The sequence below is a fragment of the Diadema antillarum genome, unplaced genomic scaffold, assembly GCF_040938485.1.
Source record: "Diadema antillarum isolate AM-2024a unplaced genomic scaffold, OU_Dant_1.0 seq00002278_RagTag, whole genome shotgun sequence".
Lineage (NCBI taxonomy): Eukaryota > Metazoa > Echinodermata > Echinoidea > Diadematoida > Diadematidae > Diadema > Diadema antillarum.
In genome coordinates, this window is record NW_027272903.1 from 1 (window position 1) to 24,480 (window position 24,480).

Below are 24,480 nucleotides of genomic sequence, written 5' to 3' on the forward strand. Positions count from 1 at the left end.
GACATTTCTAGGCAAAGAATACTGAATGCTTTAAAACTGTCTTTAAAGTGTATCTTTGGCCAAAAAATTATTTTGGATATAATGAAAGAGACACATTTCAGTAATCCATTGCACCATCTTTGAAAGTTTGAGAGAAAATGGGTCATTAATTAGTGAAATAATGCATCTCAAAGTTTCCAAACACACTGTGTCTGGGAGATTCAGGAGCTGCTGTTTCAGTTTCAGTTTCAGTTTCAGTTTATTTCCACAGTTCAGGTAAAAACATATAAATACACAATCAATCAGTTCTAACACATACATATACAAACCAAAAATTATTTTGGATAAATACATAATCACAGTTAAAAGTTAAAAAGTGTGTGTTCCAGATTGACATAACAATTAAAATAAATGGTGGAGGAAATCAGCAGTAGGCCATTGGCCTTTCGAGGCTGATCCCCTGAGCAAATATACAATATTAAAACTGTATGTCGTTATACACTGTTACATAAATCATGCGTCGCATAAAAAAGAACTGGATTTGCAATAAATAGGGACAAGAAGAAGAAGAAAAAAAAAAGAGCACATCCAGAAGGAAGGAACCATGACATACCAAAAACAACCATAAAAAGGGTGGGACAAAAAAATGGGCAAGAATTATCATTGAATGCAATTTAAGAAATATATATATGGTTTGAGCATATAATATTCTATAAAAATCGACAAAGACAAAAAAAAAAATTACATATCATCATAATACCGAGTATCATTGAATATACTAGTAGTGTGCAGCTGTATAATCGTGATTCTTCAGTGTGTACATATGCCAAGCAATATCGTGAGCCGCGCCCCGCCACTGAGGGCGCACCACTTCCAACATGATCAGAGCTCTCCATTACGATACATGCTGTGGTTCCGTAACCCACTGCAAACAATAGGATTTGCTGTAGTCTTGCATCCCAGACCCATCGTGTTTAGAAACTTTCAGATGCATTATTTCACGACACTAATTGATGACCCATTTTTTTCTGAAAGTTGGTGCAATGGACTACTGAAATGTGTCTCTTTCACATATCAAAAATAATTTTTTGGGCAAAGATACACTTTAAAAGACAAGTTCACCTTCATATACATGTTAATTGTGAGAATGCAGCAATATCAACAGAACACATCTGTGAAATTTTGAGGAAAATTGGACAATCCATTCAAAAGTTATGAATTTTTGAAGTTTCAGTGCCATCATTGTGGGATGAGAAGACTACTACAACTTGTGATGTCATACATGTAGAATGATATAAAGAAAATATAAGGAAACTTCAACATATTTTCACTTTTCTCGCACAATAAAAGAGCACTTGACTTAAATTTTGTACCTCTTTCAGAAGGCAAGTGGAATAATGTTTGATACCCTTAACATATGTTGGTGACAAGTCAAGGGAATGTGTACTTTTCTTCAAAAAAAATAAAATTTGTGAATTCTCTTTATATTTTCCTAATATCATTCTACGCATATGACATCATAAGCTGTAGTCTTCTCACCCAGCAGTGACTGCAGAACTTTAGAAACATAACTTTTGAACGGATTGTCTGGTTTTCCTCAAATTTTCACTGATGTTTTCTACTAATATTGCTGCATTCACTTAATCCACATTATATGAAAGTGAACTTGTCCTTTAAGTACATACTGTACGAGCTGAAATTTTCGCGGTGGTTTTATTTTTGTGAATTTCGCGAATCGCCTTTGAACCACGAAAATAACCACACGCGAAAATAACAACACGCGAATAGCTAAGTTCAGTTAGACCCTTGCAACCGCAAAATGAACAACACGCGAAAATGTCCTCCATGTAGCAATTCGCAAAAATATCTGTACACGAAAATTTCAGCTCGTACAGTATAAAGAGTACTGAAATTAATAAACCTGTCATGGCATGTCATGTGCTGATGTGCATGTACTTGATACATGTATTACATTATATCTCACAAGAAGAAAATTACAGTAGTAAACTAATTTTTTCCAAATCTTAATAGTATCTAGATACACGTTTGATTATTGCAACAGACGTGGTTGTAGAACTTGTTTCTCATCTATGAGTGCAGTATTGATGGGTTAAAAATGCAAAGTTTTGGAATTATTATTTTTATATCAAATGAACAGTTCTGACTTCAAAGAGAATTCTCTCTTACCTGTACTTGATAACTCATATCCCATCTCTAGTACTCTGAATTTGACTTCTATCCTGCAGGTCGGCTTGATCTTCATCTTCAATCTGATTGTCGGCACGGGGGCACTGGCGATGCCAAAGGCCTTTGGCGCTGCAGGCTGGCTCCTCAGCGTGATCATCATTACAATACTTGCCCTTGTCAGGTTTGTTACAACTAGACATTTCCTTGGCAGAATGTTACTGCTAAATGTGCAAGTACTGTCATGTATGAACTATGATATTATTTCTTGATAACATGGTGGATTTGATTGATAGGGTCAAATAATGGTTGAGAACACAACGACAGGACTGAAACATCAACAAGAAATAAAATATTCACAGACCCCCAAAAGTGACTGTGATGCTGTTACTTTCAAAAAGTGACCATTTTGTCTTTTATGCTCACTCATGTACGCATGACGGAACAGATTTTTTTCATTTTCTCACAGAAAATAGTCTATAAGTGTAGGAACAGCTAACAGCCCTGTCAGATTATATTTCTCATAACCTTTTCATTAAAACGTTGTGTCATTTTCATAAGAGCAGGGGTTACTTTTTTGTTGTTGTGGGTATTTTGATCGGAAGCCTAGTGATGAGTATTGATGATATCTTCTTTTGTGATGTTTAGAAATGCAATTGTAGATATTCCCAAGGTTCCTCAAAGAGACCTAAAGATCAAGCATCACAGTCAGTGGTTAAGATCAATGAACTCTATCTCAGTGTAAACAGAAAGCCATACTAGAATACAGTGCTTGTGGCTCATCTGAGAGGTGGAGTGGTCCCAGTCAGCTATTTGGTGCATGTGAAACGCGCTCCTCTTTGTATCAAAATAAACCAAAATAATGTTTTCATTCTTAAAGTTGCTCCACTACATTTTGTTATTTGCATAGGATGGTTTACTTTTTACGTCTTTAAAATAATGATGCTACACTGGTGCCTTTGTCACAAGTAATTCACTTCACTTGTTCTTTACTTTACAAGATATTATATCAGTCTTTGCAGTCTTGTTTTTAATACATGAGTTCTTTTGTTCAAAGGCAACCCTCAATCAAGCTTTTGTATCGTGACAATCAGCCTATGAGAAGTAAGCTTGAAACAGGGATTATAAGCCAGCCTGTTTGGAGGTAGAGTTCACAAGCATATGAAGTGGTGGGATATTTTTTATTTAGTTCACACAGTTGGTGGTCTGGGGGCTTGTGTGTCTCTGTGATCCGGAGAGCTATGCTGGCAGGAGTTTCTAACTCCTGGTAGGGCCACACAAGCCAGACAGGTCAAAGGGGAGAGACCAGACAAAGAGCGTTCCTGGGTCCTCCAGGTTGGGGGTTGGACACAGGGCTAACAACCCTGTTCCATTAAAAAAAAAAAAAACATTTGTTACGGAAACAGCAACGGAGGATAACAACACATCTGGGTGTGAGGGGCTTCCAAAGCCATCAAAAGAGGCATGTATGAATGGCAGTAGTGAAAAACCCAAAATAGGGGAACGATGACAAGGATGGCCCAGGACAGGCAGAGGTGGAGAACCTTCGTTGCTGCCCTACATGCTGATCGGCATAACGGGCAGTACTTAAGTAAGTCACACGATTGACTAAGTAATCATTATCAAAGATAGTAGAGTTAACAAATAACAAGATAGGAAGGTGCGTGATAAAAATGGAAACAAAACAAAATGGCTACCCTACATGACGATACAAAAGAGAGCTAAATACAAACTCAGTACCCCTAGAAACATCATTCATGTCCAAAGGTAGTGGTTTTTTTATTATCTTAAGAAGATTAAAAAATTGTAGTCGTAGCTTTTTTTTTCGATTAAGGGGATTATTTTTAAGAACGAGATTTTAAAGTAACAAGGATTATTTCATGGAGGTAAAAATTTGGCAACAACATGATCTAAAAACAATCAAGGAAACTTGATAAACGACAACAACAACTTCAGAGACAGCGCGTCTCAGACGATGTGCGAAATATGCTTGAGGATCGCGCGCTGTCCATTTGTTTTGTACAGATTAGCGCGCACTTTCCTGTCTTTTCAGTTAAGCGTCTTTGATCATTACCCTTGACATTGTCTTTCCCTTTCCTGCTCATATTCAGCTACATAACAGCTACCTTTGTCATAGAGGCTATGGCAGCAGCCAATGGCATCATAAAGTACAGGCGGAAGGACAAAAAAAGAGAGGTAAGTTACCATGGTGACGCTAATCTCCAAACTAAAAACAATGTCTACAGATGGGCTTTATAAATGCATATTTGTGACACTGTTTCACAACCAGGTCTACCCATTATCTTAGTAGCTCTTTTGCAAGATGGCCCAGGGAAGTCATTCAAATCTCCCATGGGGGGAGGGAAGTAAAATCAGGATTGGCTTGAAATGGGCATGTAAACCATTGACATAAAAATGTGTTTCACATCAAAGAAGAAGGACAGTTTCTGCTATATAGCATATTGTTGGCTGAGAACCAACAGAAGGGCTTTATCGCAGTTTTGGGGGGTATTGAGTTTAAGTTGGTATCTTGTTGACGAGCTCGATCTTCTCTACGTTATGGTGTCATATTTTAAATTAATTTAATTTTCAGTAAAATGTTAGAAATCAAAACCACTAGGGCCCTATTTTACCCTATATTTGGATCACTGCTTACTTTCTCTACCCACTTTTGATTAAATCAGCCGTCTATTTTTTTTATGAAAATTGATTGTTTTGCTTATATTTATGCTCAAATCTTTGAATGTGATAGCGCCCTACTGGTTCTCGGCTGAGGATCCATAGCATTACGATCCTATTGATTCCACAGAATCCACCACTTAACCAACCCCCCCCCCCCCCCCCATCCTGAACTTTGACATGATTTTCACTCATCTCTGTTTTTAAAAAGCCATTCAAACACTTGATAATTCTTTGAGCACATCTCTCAAAAAGGTTTTAAAAGCTGATAAATTATTCATTGGAACAAAATTTGCGCAAGTTCAAAGATTTCCTGTATACAAGTGTAATTTATGTTGCAATTATACCTCCATCACTGTATCTTTATTCATGTTGATATGGTCTCAGACTTTGCCTAAGATTGTGAAAGGGGATTTTTTCCCGAAATACATCTCGATTCAGTGAATACAAGATTGATAATTGAACACAGTGACGGAGGATAATTAGACAACCCACTCAAATGTACTGAATTCTGAAGATTTGGTTATGGGTCATCATTATATGGTAGCAAGGCTGTGACAGTTTGTGATTTTACAGTAATGAAGCAATATAAAGAATTTAAAGAGAATTCCAGATATTTTCATTTTTTTCTGACTCTATTAAACCCTAAACATATAATGTCATTAACAAGTCAAGGAATTTTGTACTTTTGATTACAAAAAGAGAAGTACATTCTGTTGAATTACCTTACAGTTTCCTTTACCAGATTCATCACAAAGTGAACAAATAATGATATTTTCTATACTGCAAATTGCAAAAGCTTCTAAGTGGTTGAGAAAGGAGATCATAAAAGAGAGACACAGAAAATTACAAATCTGTTTAGTTATAAAAGAAAAGCATGCACATAAGTCATTCTTTCACTTCATTCGTTAATGCTTTACAATTACTGACTTAACTTACATGTACACAGTGCACGCAAGACTTTTTCATGCTGACTTTGCCTTTTTTTTTACTTCATTTTGTGTGTTCATTTTGTTAGCACTAATATATTGTCATATTTAGCTCTGTTCATGTGTTAGTGCAGGTATATGTACCTCCAACAAAATTGGCTCACCCCAAATGTTTCAAAATGCATCAGCACAGATAGTTACTCTCAGAGAGAAATACACCCACATTTAAATCCTACAGAATGGTATTTTGAAGTAATTACTTTGGTTACCAATAGAACATTGCATAAGATTGAAAATCTTTCTTTCTGTTTGCCATTGTGTACAAGGTTCTGCCCCTCAATGAAATGCACCATTAGTAAACAAATACAACGCTGTTCAACCACTGTATGTGGTCAGCAGACTCTGTTTTACTAATGCCAAACAGTTGGTGTCGTAGGTGCAGCGCAGCTCGCTGGGGCGAAATTAGCCCCAAAAAGCTGTGTGGTATTTTCAAGGGGACACATTGAAAAAGAGTCCATATCACAGGATGAAAACCGATCAAAATATGCAAAGAGAAATAAAAGAGAGTAAGTATTCTTTTATGGAGCTGGTAGGAATTGTTTAAATGAAGAAAGGCATAAAATGTGTCTATGAGTGGTGTACCATGTACACCTTGTCTGTGTCATACAGCATTAAAAAACTCCTTGCCAGGCCCTGCCGAGGCAATACCCTTTAATTCATCTTCTACACAATAATTAATAAGACTTTTTGCACTTACAAAATACAGGAATGCACACACTACCATCATCACACATGTGCACTGGCTCGCATGAACATTTCAATAATTTTTAAAATTTGGTCTAAATGTAGTCAGAAGCCCATCATTCCTGTTAATCAGCAAATTTTGTGATTCAAAGGAGAAGTTTTGTTACACGATAAGCCATGATGCCTCATTAGACACATGTCATCTGACTCTTTCTCTACATCAAACGTGACAATACGTTTCCTGTTGTCCTAGAAGGTTATCTAAAGTTGTTTAGTGGAAAGATAAAGATTAATGCACAGGTTAACCTTCACCCTAACACACACACACACACACACACACACACACACATGTATCAACTTAACAAAGAGTTGCCTTGTCATTTTTATTGCAAAATATACTCCATTGAAGCTAGAGAAGCCGGCTGTGGAGAGCGAATTCAAAAATCTGAAAGCACATACAAATGGAACCAGATCTCTGCACATACCGGTAATCATGACTGAAAGGTATGCCTATTTCACGCTTACAATGTATTGCAGTGGCAGTGCATGGACTAAATTTAAACCTCGGTTTTTATTCAAACCACCTTTGTGAATACAGGCCAATGTCTCATGCCATTTGCTTAGAAAGTATAGGCCATGACTTTTAAATCTTCCTGGAATATGAGATGACGAATTTACGGCACAAAGTTTCCATATCGAGGGGGTGAAGAGGAGAAAGTAAAAGTATGCCATTTATACGACGGCATCGATATATGATGTGATTGGATGGACTTTGATGAAATGGGTTTGAGCAAAGTTATAGCACAACTTCGCACATTACATGAGAGGTTATGAGAGCTTAATTAAGTAGGAGCATTTTGATGGGAAAGTTTGGCATGCTTAGTGTGTATATTAACTTGCTCAGTTTACCTCTGAGAGGACTTGTAAATAATATTCTGAGAGTTCAGTTAGTGACGAAATTAATTGAAAACTTAGTGAAACCAATGGTTGTCATTTAGTGCCCCTGTATTAAGCATGGCTGCATTTTTCTCATCCATCACGGGTGCAGAAAGGAGCACTTAAAGCCTTGGGTGTCTTGGATCCTGCAGAACCCAGAAAAAAAAAGTTGGATATAGACTGAACTTGTAGGAATTTAATGAATTTATGTTCACTGCTTGAAGAGGATGAGAACTTCACAAACTTTTGATAAATGAGGGTTGTAATAACAGGGGTGGGGAGGAGCACGCACATGGGGCATATTACACGTTGAATCATCATCTAGGTGTAATACCTGATTGACTGGAGTGACAGCTAAATGCACAGGGAACTTGGTGCGATAGAAAGGACAAGTTCACCTTCATAGACGTGTGGGTTTTTTGAATGCAGCAATATTTAATAGTAGAACACATCAATGAAAGTTTGAGGAAAATCGGACAATCCGTTCAAAAGTTATGAATTTTTGAAGTTTCTTCTTTGTCACGACTGGATGAGAAGACTACTATAGTTTTTGACGTCACATGTGTACACAACGACATAAAGAAAATATGAAGAAAATTCAACATATTTTTACATTTCTCGCGTAACAAAAGAAAACTTGACTTCTCTCTTTCAGAAGGCAAGGGGAATAATATAACCCTTAACATACAATGTACGTCAGTAACAAGTCGAGGAAATGTGCACTTTATTCAAAAAGTAAAGGTTTGTGAAATTCTCTTTTTATTTCCCTTAGGTCGTTGTATGCATGTGACATCATACACTGTGGTAGTCTTCTCATCCAGCACTGACTGCACAGATATTTTAAAAATTCATAACTTTTGAACGGATTGTCTGATTTCCCCCAAACTCTCACTGATGTGTTCTAGTAATATTGTTGCCTTCACTCAACCCTTATGTCTATGAAGGTGGACTTGTCCCTTAATGACATGCTAATTGAGTCCTCAGAGTGCACTGGAGATTGGGTATAAGTTCAGTAAGATGTGGTCTTGCAAGTTTTGTTCACATGGCATCCAGCACGTAAATCTGAAAACAAAAGGAATCCTGAGCCATTTTGACTTGTCATACTCAAGAATTCCCGCTTGCTGCAAATTTACAAAGCCAGCTGCAATTTGGCAGCAAGAATTATCGGAGCATGCACGCATCATGATGGCAGTATCGGGAGATGTAGAGGTAAAGGACGGATTCCGTAATTTGACTCAATAGACATTGCATCACAAATGACTTTATTGACAGAGGAGTTGAAAATAGGGAAGAGATCGGAAATATTGTGGAAGGTGAAGTAACATATGGAAAGAGACAAGAATTTTAATAGTCAACCTCTGCGGATGGTGATAATATACAAATAGTGAATGGTCACGAGTGCAGTGGTACGAGATTTCGCACGAGGTGAAAGATAGAGGCGCTCTATTCAACGAGGCGAAGCCGAGTTGAATAGAGCACCTCATCTTTCACCGAGTGCGAAATCTCGTTCCATTGTACGAGTAAAGACCATACACTATTTGATTTATACAACGTCCAAGTAGATCTTTTTGGTCAAAGTAGGCCTAGAAGTCTATATATGTATGAAAAATATAGCCATACTTACATGTGGATCCACTGCGATTCTCTTTCTGGCTTGTGCAATCAGGGCGTTTAGATACAGGTCACAGCTTAGCGCTCATACACGTACACTACCACTACGAAGGCCTACGTACGCGCATGCATGTACCGCACACGTACACTGCGCTAGCTGCATGCGATCCTCAATATGCAACACACAGTAGTACACGCAGTACCGTACAATTTCTCGAACCGTGGAATAGAACGAAAAAATCGAACCAAGTTGCACGCAAAAATAGAACCAAAATTGCACGGCACGCTGAATGGAGTACTTATTGAATATCACGTGACCAACAATCCTCCAATCAAATTACAAGGATCTACTTGGACGTTGTATAAAAGGCGTTTTCACATCAACCCGATGTTTTGAAATAGGGCGCTATTTTCTGCCTTGAGAAATTATCCCGATAGCGAAATGGCGCGCTATTTGATAATGTGAACACATATTAGCGCGCTAATTTTATCACTCTGATCGAGAAAATTTCTCGAGTCCAACTCAGGAAATTTCTGAAATAGCGGGTTAGTAGCGCGCTATTTGATAATGTGAAAACGACTCGAGAAATTAGCGCGATGCATCCCATCATGCCTAGCGTGTGTGACTCGATCGATCGAGGCAAACTGCACACAAATCATGAGGAATTTTGAGAGGGCACACACATTACTGATGCTGTTTGCACGTACTCAGCTGTTGAATTAGCTCAAAAAAATTCGGGCTAATTCTCTTCAGGCTGATGTGAATAAGAAATGAAATAGCGCGCTAATTCGCCATCGCGAAAAATATCTCGAGCTTGGATTTTTATCGGGCTGATGTGAAAACGCCTAAAGAGTCTTTGTGTTTTGCATCCACTCGGATGCTTCAATGAAGTTGACTGACGGGTTTGTTCTCCCAATGTGTTTTTTTTTTTAATTGAATTATTCACGCAAGTGCTCTGGAGATAGGTCGTCGGCCTCATGCCAATAATAAAAGGGCCTTAACACCATAGACTTTGTACACCATTAGTGCCCTTTTGGCATGAGGCCGACGTTATGTGAATTCAGTGGGATCAAGGAGGTTCAAGACAGAGTGTAATTATTCAGGCAGCTGTCAGTTTTTGTATTGATGCACAAGAGAATTCTACAGCCACACTTGTGCCTTTGATGATCAGGGTTCATTACCGCCATCTTTCTGAGCAATCTGAAGATTTATTTTTTGCTCTAACATTATGTCTGTTGTATTTTGCGTGTTTATTTATTATAATTAAATGAAATAGAATTTCACTTTCTGAGAAAGAATATGAAACATAAGTCAATTCCATCCCAAAATATGTGCAAATGTGTAAATGTACACTGTATATTGTTAAAGTGTTCAAAATTTTACCCTCCAAAAAGACAGTTTCATTACTTTTCCAAATATTTCTGTCAAATGAAACTAAAATGGTATCATCTTCAAGTATATTTCTTTGTAAATTGATATGTCAGATTCATGTACAGACATTTACAGTCGAGTAATTTTTATTTTATTTAATCTTTGTGTGTGTGTGTGTGTGTGTGTGTGCAATTTTTATTTGTACATCCCTGTGTCTATTCCTGTATGTACTGCTCATGTTACCTAGGAAGGGATTGAGAAAAGTAAAAATGTACCATCATAAAGACATATCTTCCTTAGAGAATATTAAACTACATTTGAAGTCATGATGCAAAGACTTATGAATCAATGGTCTTCCTATCTGTGGGGCAGCTCCAGTGTAGCACATACTTCAAATATTTTTGAGTGGTGGCATTAAAGGGCCCCTGAAATGCATTATGCATGTTGATTTGTATTGATTTATGATACCCTCACACATCACTTTTGCGGTGAAACGAATATCTTGAAACATTCCGTATATTTTTTATGATTTTTCTTCTATTTTTCTTCAGATTGCTTTGGAACGCCCACAAAAAATCCTTCCAAACCAATATTCCTCAGATGACCTCATCTGTCAATCATTGTTAAAGTACTGAAATGTTTAACAAAAGACATTGGAATACACCTTCCCCTCGACTTGACATAACTTGCATGTTCCCTTGCCACGTCTTTTGTTAGTAAGCAAATAATCAACGTTGGTGAAGGAGGTGGGACAAATCCGAGGCGATCTGGACGTAGCTATCTTTCCGAAGCGCAGCTGAGGAAAGATAGCGTACACATTCAGATCGCCGAGGAAGTGATAGTTTGTCTCATTGCCTGAAACTGAAAGTTGATAATTTGCTTTATATTCCTTATCTAGGGTCCTAGAAATTCCCATTTTATTCCACATCTGAAACCGTATAGCTGTCTTTAGGTATCCTTAGGGCTTAGGCTATGTGTGCGCGTAGATGACAAAACAATGAATTTGCTGCGCGCACCGCGCGGCACTGAAGTGAAAGTGCGTTGCACTGTGTACTATCAAGTGACCTAGTTAAATGATAGTCCACAGTGCAATGCACTTTTATTTCGCGCGTACTCATCTCGCATTAAGACTGTATGGACTGCCAGAGATCAGCAAAACAAACAGCTGTCTTTATAAATGACACAACAATGAATTTGCTGCGCGCACCGCGCGACACTGAAGGGAAAGTGCGTTGCACTATGTACTATCAAGTGACCTAGTTCTTCTCAGGTGATGTGATGGGCAAAACTACGCTTTATCACATGATCAGCTCTTGACCAATCCTATAGCAAGATTCTTAGTATGTGGAATATAATCACATTTATATCACAGAAACATGCAAGTTATGCTGAGTCGAGGGGAAGGTGCTTTCCAACGTCTTTTGTTAAACATTTCAGTACTTTAGCAATGATTTGTGATGTTGAGGGTATCATAAATCAACACAAATAACATGCATTTGGATTTCCTTGCCCCATTAAGCATGTGATCAAGGGAATAGGACTGCTGTTACTCCATCTCTTACACCTCCTTGGTGGGATGAAGTATCATAAGTTTCATTCACATGACATCCAGTCCGTAAATCTGAAAACAAAAGGGAATCCTGCAAATGTGCAAAGCAAGCTGCAATTTGGCAGCAAGAATTATCAGAGCACGCACACATGATGATGGAAGTATCGGGAGATTTGAATAGAGGTAAACATCCGTAATTTGACTCAATAGATAATGTCACTAATTCGACAGAGGAGTTAAAAATAGGGAAAAGACCCAAAATATTGTGAAAGGGAGGTGAGATGACATCTGGAAAGAGACAGAAGAATTTAGTCAGCCTCTGTAGAATGTGATAATGAGTCTTTATGCTTGGCATCCACTCATCACAAAGAGATGGATTCCAAAATTACATGAAGTTGACTGATTGGGTTTGCACTCCCAATGTGGTTTCACATTCAGTCATTTCTTTCTTGTTATCAAGAGAATTTGATAGTGGATATTGAATTCAGTGGGATGTAGAAAACTCTTATGAGTTTCATTCACATGGCATCCAGCACATACGTCTGAAAACAAAAGGGACTCCTGGGCCATTTTGACTTGTCAAAGCCAGGAATTCCAGCGGGCTGAAAATTTCAACAAAGCAAGCTGCAATTTGGCAGCAAGAATTACTCAGAGCATGCACACATCATGATGGGGAGATCTATAATGGGGGATTTAGAGGTGACCATCCATAATTTGTATCAATGGGCAATATCATTAATGACTTTATTGACAAAGGAGTGGAAAACGGAGAAAAGACCGCAAATATTGGGGGGATAAAGTAACATCCAGATAGAGACAGATGAATGTTGTAGTCACCTTTTCTGGAAGGGGACCAAAGAGTCTTTGTGCTATGCATCCACTCGTCACAAAGAGACGGGATCCAAACATTAAGTTGACCAATCAAGAAGCACCAAAGCCTGCCAATGAGCTTTCAGTGTTCAGTCTGGTTTTTCCCTATTTTGTATGTCAAAAAAAAAACAACAACAACGGTATCCTCCACAATGATAGCTTTAGAAATAGTGAATCAATCCAAATGCAATTTCAGGGTGTGAAACTAGGACTCATTGCCCTCATCTTACAGAAAACCCCATTCAATTTGCTTCAGTGGTCAAAGAGAAATGAGGATTTTTTAGAGCATGTCAGGAGTCCCATCCCTCCAAGTTCTGTTTACACTTGAATGTGCAGTTCCAAGATCAGCATCCAAGCGCTTAACTTGGAAGAATCAGACACATGACATGCTTTACAACAATCCACATTTCTCTGTGACCGCTCAACCAAATTGAATGGGGTTTTCTACAAAATAGAGCTAAGATGTTATATTTCAAGACCCTGAAGTAGCATTTAGATGGTTAAATCATATTGCGTGTTATCAATACTAAAATCCGATTTGTAATTTTTTGGGGACATACCGTATAGTACATACCCAGTCTTCCTTTGCTGCCTGTCATTGAACTGTGGCAGTTGGACATGTGGCTGTATTTGGTTCTATGCACTCATGGATGAAATGTGACATGTACACTGTGTGTGTGTTGACCTGTAATGAAGCATATTTTAACCGGAACATACAGCATCGTGAGTTCATATCTTGTAATCTGCTTTAAAGGGGAATTTTCTCCAAACCAAGTGTTGGTACAAACTGTAGAGGGACAATTAAATGAAAGTTTTAAGATCATCTCCATTCATCGTCATACTGTTCACTGTTTGAATCTATTTATTCAATAATTCATTTAGTCTTTCATTTATTATTTGAAACTTTCATCAATTTACACATTGGTAGTGTTTTAGATTGTCATATATATGGAAGTTCATTTATGTTATCGATCTATGACTTCATATTCAATATGTATTCAGATACATCACCCATTCACTAGAATGAAGGAGATCGTGAATGGAGCCCTTTAAACATCAACATGTGTATTATCATGAAGGGTTGAATTTAGCTGCATGATTACATGCTTGGTTTTTATTTTATAATCATTTGGAGCATAAGATTCTTATCACATTGCAACTCACACACCAGGCAGGGGTTTTTGTGGTATTTTGCTCACTACACTTCACTCGTATTTCAACTGTTAATTTCAGGGCTGCCAACAGTCAACACTGGAAACTATTTGAGAGTGAGACTCCCATAGGCCAATGCTATAATTTAGGAGTCAAAATGAGTGAGATCAATAGAAATGCATGCAAATGAAATAAAGTTTTAGAGTGAGAAAGGACCAAAATGAGTGAGTCTCACTCTCAATGAGTGAGAGTTGGCAGCCCTGTGATTTATGAGGTATAAGCTTCTTTTACATCACTATTAACAGAAGGAGTCCTGCAAACATTCTGTCGCTAGAGACACTGGGCTCGGCATACATCAGCATTCTAACAGCGTAATAGCAGCAAATACATTTGATAATATATCATCATTTCAATGTTCTTAATGAGAGTACTTCCCTTTTATAATCAGAATGAGATGAATGTTTCATATCTGTACAAGTCATCTTTTAATACTGGAAGCAGTTCTACACCTGCTCATAAACTGCACTTGCATAATAGATCACTGTTTTCAATGTTCTTTATTAGAGTGCTTCTCTTTTGTAATTTGAATGAGATGAATGTTTCATATCTGTTTGAGTCATCTTTTAGTACTGGAAGCAGTTCTACACCTGCTCGTAGGGGTCTCCTGTCAAAACTTGGTTGTGCTGTATCGAGATTTTTCATAATTACCTTGATTGTGAATATATCGGCGAAACGATCACACAGAATTACTGAGAATGCAAGCTTGTTTGGTGTGTAGGGACAAACATATGGCTGTACATGAGACATGTATTTCGCTATTTTTCTCCACTCTCCTGCTAAAATTTCTTTTCTCCTATATATATATATATATATATATATGCAGATCATTCTGACCTGGCATCCTCTCTTGGAATTATTAGCTCCTGTGCACCTCTTTTTTTCTCACGTATTCCTTTCTCTTTTTTTCTCCTCGTTCTTATCTTGAAACACAATCATATTAAACATTTCTATCACAAGCAGGATAACAATCAAGATGGGTCCACACAAGTAGAATCTACACCGCACCACAATTCTGACACACAAACTCCCCCCACGACTGGTGGAGTGACCGCAGCTTTTCAGAAGGTACCAACATTGTATTGTCATGTCTTTTTACACTCACATATTAAAGTCCATAGCCTTGTTTCTATGGAGACTTCGTCATCTGTGCTAACTTGATGTCATCCTGGTTCGGAGTCTGAATGGTATACACAAGTATTGGTGTAGGTATAATGCTTGATTGAGCAAGTGGCTGTTTCTGGCACATTCCACCATCCGTCCTGGTAGTGCAATGTATTTTGTTTCTTTAATCGAGGAATCATTAATCAATGTTTGTCAGCTCTATCTGCCAAATACAGGAAATGCATTTTTGTGGTTACAAACCATCTGAATGTCAATATTGTCGCCACATTGTCTGCCAGTTAGGTTCACAGACGCCAAAGTACTGTAAAAGTGGAAATTTTGCCATGTTGAAATTTTCACGCATTTCGCGCCACCAGAAGCTAGCATGAAAAGAAAAGCATGCAAATATTTTTGCATGCCATATTTTTCAATACTTAGCAGTGGTTGATGTCTTTATTACGCGGAATTAGAAACCCGCGAAACTCATCATACTCGGCCGAGCACAAAAAATCACTTGCGTGAAAATATCCACTTTTACAGTATCAAAGAAGCTTTTATAGGACTCCCTTTCACCACCCGTACTACACATGAAGATTGTCAGAGAGACAGGAGTAAAGCTCATACATTTAAGTGCATAACAAACTGAAATGTGGCTTGCATTTATTCTTTTTTTCTTCTGAATGCATAAGGCATCTCCCACTTTATCTTGCTTATTAGAAAAAAAAAGTTTATCTCCTATGATACCTGGTTCTCAAGCTGTAAAATGTAATGATTGTGGTACATTAAACCTCATCAACTGCCAAATATGCATCATCTATACCACAGTGTCTTATTGTTAGCCCAAGCTACTACCTTCTGATAACAGTCTTTAACGTGGATACCATTGGTTAAAGTAGTCACGTACTTCGGTAATTCCGTGAAGTTGGGGCACAAAGTGTTACATTTTAGCATAACTCAATACTAATTATGCTATACATACATTGTTTATAGGCTTTACATTTGTATTGAGACCATACATTTTCCTGGAAATTTTGTGCCATTCAGACTCAATTTTGATGAAGTTATTAAAACAATATGTAACGGTGTCCTGTAGCATCGTGACGTGTTCATGTAGCATTAATGCAATTTACACAAATTAATGCAATTAGCTTGACCAAAATTTGATATAATATGCATAATTACTAGATTAGTCAGATAGCTAAATATCTTAATTCTCCTTTCCACAGTTTTACTTTTACAAGAAAATTACACAATGTGTCTCTATGCTACGCGGTGTCCACCAAATGTAACAAAAAAGGACACCGCATAGCATCATGGTACATTTTGTAATTTTCTTTTAGAATTAAAACTGTGTACAGGAAATTTGAGATATTTAGCTATCTCATTCATATCTTGTAAATGCATATTGCATCAAATTTTGGTCAAGCTAATTGCCATAATTTGTCTCTTAGGACCAAATTTTAAAATATCGTGATGCTACATGGACACGTCACGATGCTACCGGACGCTGTTACATATTGTTTAATAACTTCATCAAAATTGAGTCTGAATGGCACAAAATTTCCAGGAAAATGTGTGGCCTCAATGCAAATGTAAAGCCTACAAACAATAAATGTATAGCATAATTAATATTGAGTTATGCTGAAATGTATTTTTTAAATATCACGATACTACCAGGACACTGCCCCAACTTCATGGAATTACCCACTTATATTCTTCTCCCTCTGTCATGATTGGCACAGTTGAAATCATGGTTGTAATCGTTGAGTAATCCTGGTAATCTTATCAGATCATCTCACATACTGAGGCCAGTTGTGGCAATTGCGTTGATGGTAGAAATGTTTTGGACGGTACAAAAAGTTTCTGCAGTCAACACAATTGATCGTGTCTACTGTGATCATCGCATCAAATTGTCTTGGATTGAAACAAAGTGTGTCAGATCCCATCTAATCTTTCTTCTTTGAAATCATGGTGATTTGGATGGTCCTTTTCACTTATCTTCCTCTTATTTTATGCTCATTTTTTCCATAATCACTCAAAGACTATACATTTTGTTTTCCTGATTCTGTTGACGGCCATCTCTTTTATGTTTAAATCATAATTTTCAAAAGAGTTACTGGCATGATTGCATGAACATGTATGCATAGGTGGCATTCTGTGGTCCTGTTTACCTTTGGGAGCAGTGATTTTAAAAATTTTCAAGATATCACTTTTGATGCATATGTCTACACGTTGTAGGTCAGTTGTATCACAAAACATTATTTTGTAGCATATAAAATTTTCGCAATAAAGCCTAAAATATAAGGAGATATCACTATTTTCCTCGTCAAACCATAACTGTAGATGGTTTAGTCTGGAAACAGTTTTATCATAACTATTGTTCACATTTTGTATATAATATTCAACAATACTTAACATTGATTATACTGGTTCAACTTTTTACGTCGGTTGTTTCTATCCCTAACTCACATTTTAGAACTATTTTGAAGCAATAGTGCTGGGTTTTTGTTCCATCTGCAAATGGTAAATTATGTTTATTGCACAAAATGGGCATTCTGAGGATTCAACTTAAATAGCACATCGTGAAGTCCCCTAAAGTTGTCTTAAGTTTCTACTATTTAATTTTTATTCCATCCAATCAGATGCATTGTTAAATGCCCAGAATCAGAGGATGACTGTATGCCCCCACTGCGCACTCCTCCCCACCATTACAACCCTCCAACCACGCATGCGAAGTTCTAATTCTCTTGAAGCTCACACAAATGATTAAATTCTTTAAAGTTGAGCCTGTAATTTTTTTTTTCTTTGCTCCTACACAATCCATGACAACGAGATTAACTATTCCTTTGTATACTGAAGGTGGTAAGCATCATTGTGGGTGAGGGGGAAAAAATGCAGTTGGATTGATATGGAGTAATTTTTGGCGCCAGTCGGTATCACTAGGTTTTCTATTAATTTTCACCGCTACCGGTAACTGAATCCTGAAAGTACCAGTTTGTGATTAGATTTGCAATTAAGTCCTCTCAGAGGTAAAGCTTGCACATTAAATACGCACAATCGTGCAATACTCTCCTGCCAAAATGCTTGTTGTCATGGTTATTAATGGACTTCCTACCGGGTACTTAATTGAGCTCTCAGAATAGCAATTCACTCATGAAGTGCTAATTGAGCCCCCAGAATATGGCCCATGGGGTCATTAATATAATTTGTAACTTAGACAGTATAATTAAATTGGTTTATGACTTTCGCCAAGGAAGGAGGTTATGTTTTCATCGGCATTGGTTTGTTTGTTCATTTGGTTGTTTGTCTGTCTTTGTCTGAAATAACCCCAAAAGTTGTGGACAGATTTGGATTAAACTTGCAGGAAAAGTTGGTAATGACACAAGGAGCAGATGATTAAATTTTGGAAGTGATCAGGGAATTAATATGGATTTTGGAGGATTTTTTTTATGTGTTTGGGGTCAACTTAGGAGCAATGAACTTGGGAGTTCAATCTGCGCGTATTTGAGGTTTACATAATTATGTGCACTTAAAATCACATGCGCAGCTGGAAGCTGATGACGCAAACAAAAGGCTTCTATATCAATGGGAAATTGGGTGATTTTCAGCATTGTCTACGTTGTGTGTATGGATGGAAATGAGCTGCTTGGAGATGGTCTGGAGGGCTTTTCTTTTCATGATATATTATTGCCAAATCCAATTGTTATATCAGTCACGTATCCAATGTATACCATGTTATTCAAGTGTCAGGCTAGGTGTCACTTTTATATCTTGTCTGTGTGAAAAACACAAAATAAACCACAGATCAAACAAACTCAACTCAAACTCCTTATACCCCAAATAAAGAGAGATAGACATATTTAGAATTTGAAGGAGACATATACATGTATGATACACTTATGCAAATATGGAACATAAAGAATCCCAGGAGTAATTTCATATGACCATTATCTTTATATCAAGGCACAATAAGTCTTTTAAGGAAGGATTGTGAGCATGTACAAACTATGTACAGGTTGGGGAAATGTCAATTTCTTTGGGTTAGAGGAGGGACTATCTTGAGGTTGTAGCTGGTCTGGTTGCTGCTTGCCTTCTCTCTTTCTAGTGATGATATAAGCATAAAGCAAGCCCTAATACTGCAAATTTCATGTCATCATCCCCAGTTCCTGCCATCGTCAATGGTGGTGGGCTGTAATACATGTTCACTGTGTTGAAGTTCAAGGAACATTAAAGTCCATGGTCAATCAAGCAATATATATATGCATCAGGGTCTAATTCTAGCTCAACTGCTTATCACTCTCAATCTCGATCATGCACAATATCATATCCATTCCCAGCAGAGCATATTGAGTGATGATGGCCTTTATACATGTATTGGAAAGTATCCAAACGTATCTACACATACCAAATAATTCAAAATTGTGGATCCCGATTCTAATTGACTGTGTCAGTTCGGGACCCAATGATAGACTCGATCGTGACAATCCTGTTGGATCATATCTGAATGAGAGACCAGGCCGTGACAGATTGTGTCATTTAAAATTGATTTATCATGGCCATATTGCATCCAAAGGCACCAAATCATGTAATAATAATCAATAATATTGACACGCATCATCGTGCATCCAAATGCAACACACAAGAGAAGTAAACAAAACTTTCAGGTACAAATTCCCAATGGTGGCGTTCTTAATAAATCGATGACAGGGAAAATTACAGTATCATTTGAAAATTTACATAATGTGTGTATACCTTATGGCAGATTGGTTAATCTAGGTACATTGGACTGCTGTTTGTATTGATCATTGTGTTATACGTGCATATAAAATTATTTATATATTTCAAGGCAATACAATACATGGGCAATTGGTTGTTGATGTAGACAGTAGTCAACTTGTGATAAGATATCAACTGCCCATTATCTGTTTATACTCTCATTAAGTGTATCTGTCCTTACCCTCACTTTCAGCTTGATGAGACGAGTTCTACCAGCTCATCGAACACTGACCCCTACATCCCAGATGTAGAGAATGATGAGAAAGAGAGACTGCTGAGTGGGAATCCAATCAATTATTCTTCAGGTATTTACCAAGAAAAAAAAGCACAGCACTGACAACAAACAAACAAAAGCAGGGTGGCTGTTGGGCCTGGAATTTTAGGAGCATGTGCTCCATTATATGATCTGTTTAAAGGAAACCAAAACCCACAAAGAAATGTGGATTGAGTAAAAGCAGGAACATTAGAAGAACCCATTTCAGTGAAATTCTGAGGAAAATCAGGCATTCTTTAACTTTTCTAGCATACATTGTAATTAAAGAGCACTTGACTAACCGCTTTCAGAATCTGAAAGCAGGGCGATAATTACTACCCTTTCAGTATCAAGCTGATGGAATGTGTACATTTCATGAAAATGTGTGTGTGTGTGTGTGTGTGTGTGTGTGTGTGTGTGTGTGTGTGTGTGTGTGGAATTCTCTTTATATTTTCTTTATATTGTTGTCCACACTGACGTCATAACCTCTAGTAGTCTCCTCATCCAGCGATTCCAACACCAAAACTTTAAAAATTCATAACGTTTGCATTGGTTGTCCGATTTTCTTCAAACTTTCACTGATGTCTTCTACTAATGTTGCTGCTTTCACTCAATCCATATTTCCCTTTGGGTTTCGGTTTCCTTTAATGAAGGAAATGTCATTAACCTCCAGTCACCATACACTCATCTAGATCCACACTTCCCAACCTTTTTTAACCCAAAGCCCACTTTGGCCCCTTTACGAAGTTTCTTGAGGCCCAGTTGAATATTAAGCCTACATGTGTAGATGGAATTCATTGTTTTTTTCTTTTTAATTTTCATTTTGGGAAGACATCTAAGCCCACCTAAAAGAGCTTCTCAGCCCACTGGTTGAGAAGCACTGGTCTAGATATCTCATCAAACGAGTGTTGATAGAGCACTCTCCGGCTGGCTCTGCACAGAAGTCAATATTGCACACTCTCGATACATTTGTCTCCCCTGTGTCCGCCATAATGACACGAGATGTACAACGTCAGTGATGACAAAAGATTTAGCTTGACAGTTTCTCCAAGCAACATGATATATTCGCTTGTTTCTGTGTACGTGGGGCAGGGATAATACACAGGCGTAGAATATGGGCATTAAAAATTCAGGTTTGTTGTGGAAGAGATATCGATAATGCAGATTTTTAAATCATTGAAAAATGTAAGTGTTTATTTGTGGATTTTGTCCCTGTCTTTGTTTATTTTGTTCCTTTCTTTGTTTTTTAAATGATCATTTCCCACTTCTCATTTCATTAGTGTAGTGGCAAGGACAGCAAAATGTTCTGGCAACAAAAAGTAGTAAAAAAAAAATCAACAACAAACAATGACTTTGGCCTCTTTGGTCAAAAATGCATCAGGGCAGGCAAGTGATGAGAAATGCAATTAGTTGGCTGACAGCTGCTTTGGGTAAGAGCAAGTTGTGTTTCTGCTGTAATATTAATGTAATTAATCAATTTTAATAATTTCAAGCCAGTGGCAAACAGCAGCATGTGATGTAGTCAGTCAAGCATAAGAGCTTCATTTTCTTCCATAGTAACCCACATGGTGAGGTAAGCAGATGATTAATAACAATTATAATAATAGCTAGTTTTTACATTTCAGACTGGGTAAGAATTTCAATGCACTTTACAGACTAAATGGTGACAGATGACATTTATTATGACAATTACAATAATGATCATGGTGATAGTACCTGTAAATTTTGTTTTCCAACATGTATTACAATTTTGAAAAGTGATTTAGAATGAGATTATGAATCATTTTAATCCATGAACTCATCACATGATTACTTATTTTATGTCTTCCTTAGAGTACTAATCCATTGTGGGGTGCTGCTGTCTGTGTGTGACACTGAGATCTCTGGTGTAGTGTGTGTAATGTGATGAATGATGCTGCTACACTGCTGAGCTCACTGTTACAACAGAATTTTCTTCACTAGAGCACTGAAAATTGCTTTCACCCATATTTCAAAAACCCGGGTTATCACGCGGAAAAGATTATTGAATCATTCAACAAGATGGTGGATTTCTATTTGTTACCCTAGGGTACCAAAACCGCATCAAATGAGAACAGCTTTTCTTGATTTATATTTGCAAGCTATACCATTGTCAATTGAAAATGTATGTGAAACACTACATCCTTATCTTCTGTCTGATTTTAACAACAGTTTTATTGCTATGTCCATCTGATTACTGCATTTAGTGAAGTCAACTTCAAAATGGTATCCATTCACTTTCAAGAGCCAGATGTGGATTGGTCAGATCATGACCTAGTTGTAGGTCCATAGTCAGATATCCGCCTCTTATCTGTCTTTATGATAATTGCCATGGCCAGAGTAATTAGATTTGGGTGGGTATCACCTAGGCATCTTTTCAAGGACCCTAACTTTTTTATTGTTTGAAGTAGTCATGTGTTCTAGCTGTGGTTTTCCGTCCAACAGAGGCCAGGGATAGATATCTGAGCGCTCTGTGAAATCGAAAAAAAAAGAGAAAAATGCCCTTACACAGAGACAGCGTTAGCCCAGCAGATCAGTTGAACTCTTGATTGTGTAGACTGAGAGGTCATTGATTAGATTTGGCCACTGACAACTCATCATCAGTGTAATATCTTTTTATACTTTTTATGTATTGGGTTCTTTCACTTTCACTCGCATGCACGCAAATGGCTGTCATTGAAATGCTGGCCCTGGTGTCACTAATAGTATGGAAGTGATTAGACTCCTGGTATTGTGAATACTGGTAAATGTTTGATCTGGACTTCCTGATGCCCCTCCTAATCTCACCATTGTGCCACTCTGCAATCTTTTTTTTAAGTGTGTTTACAAATAAAGCTAATATATAGGTTTTCCCATTCATTTTTAAACTTTTTTCATTCAATTTCACAAATTTTTACTTCAATTTCGTCGCGGGATGTCAGGAATAGGCCAATCTTACTTTCAAATTTGTCTCTCGTCGTTCATTTTCAAATAGAGTCCATTAAATTTAGTCATTTGGCATACATTTTTGTCATTTACAGTTCAAATTTGTCAGTTTCACTCGCAGCACTCAAAACAGCAGGATCGATTTCGTCTTTTGTCAATCATTTACGTTAAATTTTCATTCATATTCGAATCATATCTCTATCCGGTGTGATTTCCCAGTCATTCATGTATTTTTTTCTGTAACCGTTCAAATTTTACATTGAGGAGTTAACATGAACACAAGTGTCCCCCCCCCCCCCCACACACACACACACAGAACCACAGATACAGACACACACACAAGCAATCCGAGTACACACTGATACAAACAGACGTGTACCATCTCGCATACGACAACATCTGGCTAATTTGAATGAAAACGAATTTGATCTTCACATTCTGCGATCCGTCAGCGGGAGGGATGAATATGAATGACAATTGATGATTTTGAAGGCTATGTCTTCGAAAATGTTTGTCGAAAAACGAATTACAATGACAATTGACGAAATTGAAGTTAGGATTTGCGTTCCACATGCTTCTCGGGACGAAATTGAATGACAAAAGTGCGAAAATGGATGGGAAAACCTATAATTACAAAAATACAGAAATCATACAGATTCACCAGGAAGGAAAATGTCACGACAGCCTGCAACTATCAAAGTCGATTATATGAGAATACAAACAAAATAATGGATTTTCTTTTTTTTTCATCAGCCGCAATAGTAGGAAAGCTATAGGGATTTTAAAGTGTTTTTGTGGGACAGTGATGTCAGGCACCATCATAATGCATGTTAGATACATTGTTGTCATTGCCTCACAAATCTCCCATATGTTTGTAAATCAATTGATTTCAGTAATTTACGTTTAGAAGCTATAGTGACTGTCCCCCTTTTTTAAAGTGATCAGTACTAAAGAATAATTTTATCTATGGTAAAAAAGTGAAGTATTTGATATGTTTGGCTGACTTTTGGTTTGGCTTTTCATGGTATTAACAAGAAAGTCTTTGCATTAATTCACAAGCTCTACCCTCAGCAACAGCTCAAAGCTGTGCACAGAGAAAGCTGTGGTATTTGTGACCACCTAGCTCAAAACCCACAAAAAGGTACAGATTCAGATTCTCTGTAGTGGACCAAGGTATGTCCTTTGGATTGACCAACTCAAATTTGCAAAGTTTGATGTATCTTGGAGAGTGGTCTTTTCTCTCGATCTACTATCATAATTTGGCAGCCTAAAACAAAACCAAAGTTCATATATCAGCAGTCTTTCTGCACCATATTTTTCTTGAACGGGTGCTGCTTTCCCT

At 37.5% G+C, this 24,480-nt stretch overlaps 1 protein-coding gene across 1 annotated transcript in view; it reads left to right on the forward strand.

The window, feature by feature from the left end:
- The first annotated feature begins 2,129 nt into the window (after positions 1 to 2,129).
- The window catches only part of LOC139714453 (transmembrane protein 104-like), a 37,153-nt gene continuing 14,802 nt past the window's right edge, over positions 2,130 to 24,480 (forward strand). The window contains exons 1-3 of the mRNA XM_071626162.1: positions 2,130 to 2,347; positions 4,275 to 4,359; positions 20,136 to 20,247. Coding sequence (XP_071482263.1) covers positions 2,130 to 2,347; positions 4,275 to 4,359; positions 20,136 to 20,247 — 415 coding nt within the window. The remainder of the gene's footprint in view (positions 2,348 to 4,274; positions 4,360 to 20,135; positions 20,248 to 24,480) is intronic.